The sequence below is a fragment of the Oxyura jamaicensis genome, chromosome 23, assembly GCF_011077185.1.
Source record: "Oxyura jamaicensis isolate SHBP4307 breed ruddy duck chromosome 23, BPBGC_Ojam_1.0, whole genome shotgun sequence".
NCBI lineage: Eukaryota > Metazoa > Chordata > Aves > Anseriformes > Anatidae > Oxyura > Oxyura jamaicensis.
In genome coordinates, this window is record NC_048915.1 from 4764504 (window position 1) to 4774671 (window position 10168).

Here is a 10168-nt window from a genome sequence, read left to right on the forward strand (position 1 = left end):
AAACAACATTTTTTCCTAAAACCCTGGAATACCTTCTGGGGACAATCCATCATTCCATTTGAAAAGCATTTGTTTATCATGACAGGCCTCTCATTCTAAGAAATCTCTGAAAGAACTGAACACTGCAAAAAGGTACTGCTTTCGGCTAGTATGTTTTTGGTTCTTTATGTTATATATAAAAAAAAAGTTGTAAACCAAGGTGACATTTGCAGGGTATTGTTGTATCCACAGTGAGCTGGTCTGCTTTGCTTTGGCTGGTAATTCTCACCATATGTTTTCCTACCAAAGCCTCAGGGCCTAAAGAGTTAACAAGGCACTTTTTCTCATTTCGGGTTTCCTGTTTAAAGACAGTCCTTTCCTGAGCGCTGTGCATGCAGCAGATCATTGCACCAGCTCATCCCTTCAAGAGCTGGGAGATCAGTTTACAAGGGAGCGGAGCCCGTGCGCCTTAGGCCATGCTGATGTTAGGAGTGCTTTGCTGAAAGAAGTACGTGAGGTAGGTGCGGTGCTCTGGGTCTGGTCTGTGCTGCAGGAGTTGGCTTGTATGAGCACTTGGCTTGTATCAGCAGACCCTAGCAGAGGTGTAGTTCATGCAGTCAGAAGATGCCATTGTTTTTTTTTTTTTTTTTTTTGGTGTTAATTATGTGTTTTCATGGAGGAAAATCTGCATTTCCTTGTAAAGCTTCACGCATACTAGATCCACGTTAGCATGGGGAGTTCATTGGTGCTCAGACAGCAGGCTGGCATAGTTGTACTTAGCCAAAGTTTGTCATGTCTTCAGGACAGGTCTGCATCCCTAAAGCTGGGAAGGTGGCTAGAAGCCTTCCTGAGTGGTGGAGCTTCTCCCCACAGGAGATGGGGAGTGACAGCCAAGCAGAGACAAGCAATTAAAAGCAGAAATCATTGAAAGGTAAAACTACCACCCCTCTTGCTGTATTTAGCCCTTATGTAGAATGACTGGCGGCAGTGAGTGCCCTCAAGTTGTCCACCAACAGTTTCCTAGATTGCTCCAGTCCCAAACATCTGTGACCCCATTCACTTAAACAAGCAGAGAAGCTTCACCCGTGGGAAGGTGAGATGCTTTGTACAGGGACTGCCTTTTCTGTGCAAAACCTGTTGTGTGTACACTCTGCAGGTGTTTTTGTAGAAGCCAGTGAAGCCAATATAGAAACTATGCAGCAATTACATAATCAAGAAAATTAGAACTAAGGCATGTCTGGAGCTATTCTGTCCAGTATTCCCAAGCAGTCTTCTGAGTTTGACTCTTGTCCATAGTGAAATGACGAAATGGTCACTGGCAGGAGCTGATCGCAACAAAATGGAGCTGCCAGTTTTCAGAGTGAAGATGTAGGATGAAGGATGAGAAGGGAGAGATCTGGTTAAACTCCCAAGGATGTTTTAATTTGCTTTTGTCTCTAGCTTTGGCAGTAGGTTCCTGTAAGAAGTATTAGCAGATGCCAAGGCTGACATTACGGAGTGTGTTCGTGGTGCTTAGGATTTTGTTGATTCAGTTTTCCAAGCTGAAGCAGGGACAGAATATTTATTTTGTATAAAATAGTTTGAGCTCTAAGGATGGAAAAACTTCCTCTAATTTTGCTACCTGTCAAGCACTGTGTGAGGAAAAATGAATTTATCCTACCTGTAAAAAGCTTATCCTTCAAGCCATTTTAAATTCTTCAGAGGTTTAACCTCATTCAGAGGTTCCATATGTTGTTATCAGGCTGCCATCAACAGCCACTAAGTGCAGGAAATTCTCACGTGAGTGCTGATCAAACTAAACAGACTTAAGTTGTTCTAACAGATTTTTAAAAAAGCAAAATGGAAGTGGTGGAATTAAAACCCGTACAGCTTCTCTATTTTCCATGATCTTGGCTACGTTAGCTTGAACCTCTGCGTACTCCCAACCTGCAGAGGGCTATGTTAAAAAATAAATTAGTTGTCTTGAAAATGTAAAGTGACATTTTAAGTGTTTTGTTTCTGTGCTAATGTGCAATTAGGTAGTTATCCAATAAGCTTATTCATGTAGCCTAACTCAAGACAGCTGTGGGAGAAATAGAGAAAACCCTTTACTGTTTAGGAGTGGTGAGAAGGGAAAGGACACTGAAAAGGATCTGTTGCGGAATCACTAGTATGTTCTTCCTGTGTAGTATGGTAAAACGTTAAAGGTTAGCAAGTTTTAATAAAAATTAAGCTCTGCGGATCAAATCCATAGAGGTGAAACTAAAAGGTGGATAATCTGAATACCAGCAAGTGTGGTATAAATTTGGTTCTATAACTTAAGGGCAGGATAACTGTGATCTGCATGTTACAACATGGGGGCAACCAAATAATCCGATTGTCTGAAATGGTGACTTGACTAAGTGTGTTCTGACTTTTGCTTGATGTCATCAGTACTTCGGTGTTTATGCACAAACATGAAAATTGCGCATCTCCTTTAGCTAATTTACAGAAGATGGGCACCTCAGGCTCAGTTGTACTTTGTAGAGAAAACCTGTGCCTCTCAAGAGCCTCTTCCATTCAGCAGAGGGCAGTGATCTTGCATCCACACTGTCTCCTCCTCGCAGACTTGTTTGGCCTCTTCATCTCTGTGCAGATCATCAGATGGTCACAGAAACTCAGCACTATGGAGAACAGGTCAATACCTTGCACAGCAGTGGCAGGTAAGATGTACGGGGTTCTCTTCCCTTGGAAGAGGTACATCTTTCACCATGTCGGACAGTTGTCCTGTGAAACAGATGATATCCATGTCTTCACAAGCAGGGAAATGAAAGCTAAGAGCTGGTGACTTGCCAAAATGACCTAGAAGAGTAGCTGGAATCCATCCACTATTAATTAGTCCAAGCAACAACGAGCAGAGAAATTAACTTAAAGTACATCTTCAGTGTTACTTAAGACAATGCCAGCCTTCATTGCAGACTGCTCTTGATGTCTACTACTAAGTGCTTGAAGTGAGGATGCTTACAGTATGTTATTGTCAACAGTATGATGAGAAGGAAAAGATACAACAAGATGTGATGCTATTTTCAAAGAATCTTCTGTGGTCCCATAGCCGCTCCCCCCCGCCCCGGGGCCCGCCCCCCCGAAAAAAAAAAAAAAAAAAAAAAGCCTGAAATGGCTCTATTGGGATGTGGAATATTGTAACATTTATCTACTTTTACCCAACAAATGTGGTGAGTTGAGGCCATGGCTGAAAGATGCCATTGTAGTGCAGAATGAGTTTAGCAGAAAATGCACGTGTTTTATATAGTTAAATGTCCACAGTTGGGGTTTATGGGCATCAGAACCTTTGAAGTACATAACCAGCCTGTGGCATCTGGGAGTTGGGAAGACATTTCCTAAGCTGTCAGATCGTTTTGTGGGTGTACTTTTTTTTTTTTTTGAGCAACATTTTCTTGAATCTTTGAAGCTTCTGTTACTGGGCAAAGGCAAGTACAGGATTTAGTTCTCCAGGAATGACTCATTTCTAATCTCATTTAAAAAGTGAAAGTTCAAACATGTTTCATTTCATCCTTAAACTTGTGTAGCTCTCAGTGGATACCTTCAAGAAGAAAACAATTAAAAATGGGTTCTAATTTCATTTGTCTTGCAGAATTCACTCAAGGTACATGAGAAACCTATCCAAGCCAGCACACTTGGGGCTTTGGTCGGGTACATCTGATATTCCTAGGTTTGTGTATTAGTATTTACTTCAGTGTTTATTGCCCGTGCTTTGATGAAACATCAGGAAAGCTGGTTGTGTGAACACTGCCAGAGGTCAGCTTGCCTTCATCTCAGATGTTTACATAAGCTGGTTAAAGATTTGAGGTTAACCTCTGCTGATGTATTTAGGAGCTGTAAAGCCATACGTTTTTGGTTTTGGTTTCTATGCTGGCTCCAAAATTTGCAGAGAACTGAACCAAAAGGTTCTTTATGTTCAAAAGCTGTGAAAAAGCTTATTAACACATGGCGTTAATAGAAAAAATCTTTGCCCTGAACTAAAGAGCTTTTTTTTCCCCTCATAGCTCTTGGATGAATTACTCCTTAACTCATTAGATTCAAAGGCACAATGCGTTTATGTATACTTAAAGCAGGAATGTTCCTTTATTTTCTACCTTTTCATCAGTCTTTGGGCATTACCAAACAAGACCTAGAGCTAGACCTAGTTTAGAGATTCTCTAAATTGTTCATATTCTTCTTCCTAATTTTGTGGAAGATGCTCTGTAGGTTTCCTACCTCTTTTGCGATGCCCGGGCTGTGATGGGCTGCCTGACCCTCAGGGTACAGATGTGCTTTGTTCCTGTTTTGGCTCCAAAGATCAGTCCCAAAGATCTCCTCTCAGGGAGATCCTGAATGTGGCGCAGTGGAAGTTATCTGTGCTGGAAGACCAGGCTGATTTAGCATAGTAATTAGTGTTCAGGAGGCTCGCAACAAGGACCGAATGAGCAGGAAATTCTGAGAGGTGTAATATGGTGTATGACGAGGCTGGGGGGGAGGGAATGAAATGAAAATGGGTCAGGAGTGGGAGGCCTGGACGGAAGCAATTCCCTGTGGTGCCAGGATCCATTTAAGATTCAAAGCAGCAGCACATTACAAGGAGGGAATAAGAAAGGCTGTTTTCGTTGTCCGAACTCAGCAAACTGGCCTTTCCACTAGTCTCGGCAGCGCCTATAGCACCTGCAGCACGGGAACATTTGATATGTATTGCATCCCTGCTGGAATGCTTTTCTGCCTTTGTTTTTGCCATGAGCCAACAGACACAGCAAAGTAGAATGGGGATCCTTAAAGGAGGCTTTTAAAATATAATTGGAAATAAAATAAGAAATGTAAAGTCTATCTTTGAACCACCGTTGAAATGTTGTTTTTGTCGTTGTGATGCTAGACTTGAATTACCTGAGTTTGGATCCCAGCTTTACCCTAGGCTCCCTGTGTCTCTCTCTGCAAATCACTTTAACTGCATGTCAGGTCCCCGTTCTGTGAGATGCAGGTAATCCTCTCCCTTTCTGTAGGCAAGGTGACAAAGGAATTTTTGGGGTAAGATGACTTTGTACAGGGCTTAATACAACATGGATTTGATTTCTGGTGGGACAGCAAGGTACCACTGGAGCACAAATGTAACCCTCCTGAAACTTAAGGAGCCAGATATGCTGGTTGTATGAGATTGAATGAAACAGTTTCATAGGAAATGCTCCTTTTTGAAAATATTTACTGCATGCTGAGATGTAAATCTGGGAGAAAAGAAATGTGCCTGTGCAATGCAACCTGCATGGGAATTAGAGAAGTCCTCTCTTTACAGTTCTGTGTAGCTTTAAGAATGAGTGACATCTCTAAGGTCTGATAAAACTCTTGTGAAATACAGAATAAGAGCATATAGTATTTCAACCACTGGTGGTCTGAAGCTCATCCAGTAAAAAACAACAACAACAACAACAACAACAAACAACCCTCCATGGATCCATTTTGACCAGGTCTGTAGCAGAGTGCAAGTTTGCCTGTGGAAGAACATGGCTTGCTTCTTGCAAGATGTACTTGAGAATAAATAAATCCAAGACACCATTGCAGAATTAGCAGAAACTTATCTATTCTGTGAGATAAGATAGAACCACATAGAATACAAGAAAACTTGAACACGGACAGAGGAGGATGGTGACTGATTATCTTTTATGTTGAGTGCAGGTCATTCAGGAATGGAGTCATACCAAGAAAATGCTGCCTTGTGGGGATTCTTTAACCAATTTCAGGCTCTGTGTAGTGGAAAACCTCAGGAGGGGAACCCAAGACAGCACTGTCAGTCCAATCATCAGGTGAGAAGACTAGCATCCAGACACAGCTCCATGTGCTGAAGATCTTCTGAACTTGGAACAGTAGCTTGATCTTTCTCTGAATTCATTTCACACCTTAAAAAAGCTGAGTTGTCTTCATTTAACAGATCTTTGGCTATAAACTTTACTACTAAAATGAAGCTATCCTTAAGGGAAATACTTCCGAGTTTAAGGATATAATTTCAACCTTTCCTTTGCTGGGAAGAATCAAATAGCAAGAACCTGAAGGTGTCAGGATAAAGCTTACAGAGGAGCCATCCACAATAATGCTCTCATCGTTTTCTCTGCCTGCCTCTGAGAGAGGTTACTGGGATGCTTCAGCACTGCGATTATGGGGTCAAAGCTTGGGTGTGCATTCAATGTCTGGAATTATTATTGCTATTTATGATATCCTACTGAAAATGCAGTGATGCTCAGGTGGCCACAGTGGGAATTCTTTGCGCTACGAAGGAGGTCAGGCAGGAAGACCAAAATGATAGCTTCTGGCTCAGCATGTTTGGATTCTGTGTAATCACTGGGTTTAGACTGTTTCTCCTGAAGTCTGTTAGGATAATTAAGGCAATAGTGGTATGCTGCACACAACATTGTCTAGGCTGCTAAATCAATAATCTCTAAAGCGAGCACTTTGTCTCCCTTGCAGATAACATTTGTTTTACTGCCTGATTTGAAAACATTCTCATTTTGGATGCCTCGATTCAATTGCATTAATAGGAAAAACTTCCCTGCTCACTGTGTGGATCCTTGGACTGTATAAGTAAAGCCCAGAATTTAATGGACTCTCTCATATATGAAAGAATGCATTAACTACAGGTCAGCAAAATCTGTTTATTGTGTTGTTTTAGTGTGGAGAGCTATTATTATTATGTTGCTTTTAAGGTAGCCTGCTTAAAGGTAATTTAGCCTGTCCAAAGCCATGCAGAATGCCAACACATAACTTCTGCTTGTTTATGTTAATGATACAGTATAGAGTCACAGTTCAGTGTTAACCTCAGTTTACCCTTGGGATAGCTGACTAGTAGGGAATGAAGAGTTTTTGTAAATGTTCTTTCTCTTTTTCACTTGTCAAGGATTGTCATGTGGTTTTCCTGGACTTGTCATCCATTCAAAATTAATTCAAAATAATCTTTTTTTTTCAGTTCCCCTTTAGGATTGAAATTCCACAGTGTTCTATAATGAGGGTAGAAACCATGAGCCTGAATCTATTTTTACTCCTTGACATAATCCTACGTCTTTTCCCACGATGATATTTGTAATCAGTGTGGGAATTTATTCCGGGGTGGAGCCCTGAATTGTGTAAAAAGCCTTTCTTTTAGGATGGAAAGGCAAAGAACACACCAGGGGATGGCCTTGTTTGACAGTGTCCCCAGGAGGGGTACTCCAACACTAATATTTTACTAACAGGAATTGGACTGGCACAACCTCTGGAAGTTATGCTCTTCTCAGGTGTCTCTGTGGGCATAAAAAGTCCAAAATTTCTAGTCCTTTTGGGAAGTGGGAACCTCAATGCCTTCAGAAAAGTGACCTCACATGGCATGTCTCCACTGTCAGTCTTGAGCATCTGTGGCAGAATCACCAAGTGAATCCAAATCATCAAACTTCCTCGCAATTACAAGGTAATTGGTGGCATCCCGGCCTTTCAGGCACCAGACTGTTAAACACCTCATCAAACATTCAGAAGACTTGCAGAACCCAAAGAGGAAAATGAGGAGGGAGGTATTTTTTCCACCTGATGGACATGGTATGTAATTACCTTAGGCATATCCTGATTCTCTGTCTGTATTGCTCATCACTGCTATGTCTAAGAATTACTTGATATTCAAAGAGTGCCCTAACCAAGTCAGGTTTTCATAACATGATTACATTATGAATTTCACTCCTGTATATTACAGTGTGCACACATACACTTTCATCATGTATTGGACTGCAGTTTGTGCTCTGATACCACGCACCACAGGATGTCTACAAATTGAATTATTTCAGGATAGTTATGCTAAGTAGCTCCATGCAGGGAAACCTGTATTCTAGCACAAAAGCACCTTGTTCTCCTTTATCGTAATCCACGTTTAAAATGGGTTATGATGCAGAACAGGCCACTCCTATTTTGGAATAATTTTGTGTAGGAATAGCTTTTGTGCTTTTGGCTCACACCCTGCATTAGCCAAAAGAGCTTTGAAGTGTAGACAAGCCTCTAATGTGTCTCTAGTATTTCCATTCTGCTCCCTGGCTCCTGCCTGTTCTTTGGCTCTTCCTTTGGGAAGGTCCAGAGCAAAACCAAACCTGCAGAGCCCGTCATTTAGGTCTTTGTTTTTATGAGCTTCATACCAAGGGACATTTCCAAGCTGATTCCCAATTTCCGTGCATCATTAAGTTTTTGAAAGGAGTATTTAGACGCAAGCTTCTGAGACTGAGCCATCTCCACAAATTATATTAGTACATAAAATGTTTCCTTTCACGCTTTGCTGAAAGGAAGGTCCCTCTGGAAGTCTGCGGTTCCCTTTAGGACCATTTGGTCACTTCTCTATTATCATCTCTTCTAAAACCACCTATCTTCCGTTTTGTGAAATGCCATTTACACGTCTGCTTCCATGGATTGCCAGGGCTGCTTGCTTGTCTTCTGCTCACTTATTTAAGCCAGCTGCCTGTTTCGTTTGGTGTCTTGTCTCTAGTTTTATGTAGCCATGCCCGTCCCATACTGCTCTTGTCCTCTATAAGCAGCACAGCTCTGACCCGTTTGATTTGCTCTTTCCTCCTGCAGGAATCTGCTCCCATCTGCTATCACCCTGGCTGCTTTTCTCCATGGCTTTACCAGTCGGGCTGGCCAGATCTGAGAGTGGCATTTGAGACAGAGGAATACTGCGCAAGCACAGGTTTGTGACGCAGTATCCATTTCCTGGCTTCGTAATCCTTTTCTAACAGTTTCCCTCATTTTATTTGTATTTTTAGCCTCCTGTGAGTTCATGAGGTGGCTGTTTTTGGAGTCCTACCCATAACAGCGCAACAAACGTAGAAGCTAATTTAGAGAGCTTGATTGCATATAGGAGGGTTATTTTATCAGCTAATTTATCACTCACTTTCTTGATACTATGAGGTCCTTCTACAGACAGGTTTAGATTTGACTATCCCGAGTAGTTCTGAAACATCTGCAAACTCATCATTTCACTGCTCATCTCCAGCACTACCAGAGGCGCCGGCCTGCTCAGCTGCTGTGACTTGTGAGGTCAGGGCATGAACGCCAGCTCCTGTCATTCCCTGAACTTTCTATTTGTTGACTGCACAGATCAGTCAAATATCAGCCATGGAAATGAAGGAAATAGGTAGGTTTAAGAAATATCAAGTACAACCACAGCGGCAGAAGGATCCTTGTTAACAAAGACGATGGAAGTGCTTTCTTCAAATAAAAAGAGGTTTATTAAGATAATGAGAATGACACTGTGGTGTGGGTGTTGTACATCTATTGCAGCATTAAGAGAAACAACAGCAAGTACAAAATCCTGCAGAACTTCTATAGTCATTATTATCACAGCCTATCTTGTCCATGCTACAGTTTTGTGTATCCAAAACTTCATTCCCATTTCTAATGGCAGAAAAACCAGAGACTTTCATCTTTCAAAAACAAAACAAAAACAAAACAAAATAAAACAACAAAAAAAAAAGATTCAATTCGATATAAATAACTTGCACTGGACATCTTAAAACTTTCAGATTTAATTACACATAAATAAATATATACAGATTCAGAACAGTTCAGTTTGGCCTGGTTCAAGTTCTGCTCCTTGTGCTTTATTAATTATTATTATTATTATTAATTTTAGAAACTTCTGTGCTGTTATCTGTAGGTTGTGGAGTTGTAATAAGTCCCGGGTATGACTTAACCTGCTTTATCCCCTGCAGTAGCAGTCGGAAGCTCTCCGCGGTCGGTTCCTGCCCTGGGAAGGACCGGGGTGAGGTTTGTTCCTCCCCTCGTGGCACGGCTCAGGGCTCCACGGCCCTGGGAAACCCACGAGGGGTCTGTTTGAAAACTGTAAACGAAGTCTGAAACTGCTTCAAATCCAAAGCAGTTCTGCTGGCAATTTTCTCCTGGCCTGGCTTTAGGGCTGGGCTGTAGGTGGGGAAATTGGAAGGTTTCCTCTGTGTTTGCCTGTTGAAACCAGCTGATAAATCCAGGTACAGCCAGCGACCCAACTCCCTGCCCTCTTCTGCTCGTTCCTCTGCTCCTTGCACTGAGGAGGCCTCGTCTCGCTCTTCTCAGTTAGAACAAATTCCTGGAGCATGTCAGGATTTCGTTATGGGCTTTCAAAAAAATAAAAATAAAAAAATTGCACATGACTTGGCTTCCTGCATCCATGATTTAAAGGAAAAAAAAAAAAAGG

At 41.7% G+C, this 10168-nt stretch overlaps 1 protein-coding gene across 1 annotated transcript; it reads left to right on the forward strand.

Annotated features, from left to right (window-relative positions):
• Positions 1 to 2415: 2415 nt before the first annotated feature.
• Positions 2416 to 10093, forward strand: LOC118177798. Its single transcript, XM_035345835.1, has 5 exons — positions 2416 to 2660; positions 5653 to 5780; positions 6439 to 6548; positions 7242 to 7411; positions 8554 to 10093. The coding sequence occupies exons 1-5, from the start codon at positions 2453 to 2455 to the stop codon at positions 8637 to 8639; spliced, it is 702 nt and encodes a 233-aa protein (XP_035201726.1). The 5' UTR covers positions 2416 to 2452; the 3' UTR covers positions 8640 to 10093.
• The last annotated feature ends 75 nt before the right edge of the window (positions 10094 to 10168 follow it).

Coding starts and splice junctions, on each gene's coding strand:
- LOC118177798 (XM_035345835.1), top strand. CDS start 2,453: ATGGGCACCTCAGGCTCAGTTGTACTTTGTAGAGAAAACCTGTGCCTC. Junction 6,549..7,241: donor TGTGTGGATCCTTGGACTGT/ATAAGTAAAGCC, acceptor TGCTCTTCTCAG/GTGTCTCTGTGGGCATAAAA. Junction 7,412..8,553: donor AACTTCCTCGCAATTACAAG/GTAATTGGTGGC, acceptor TTCCTCCTGCAG/GAATCTGCTCCCATCTGCTA.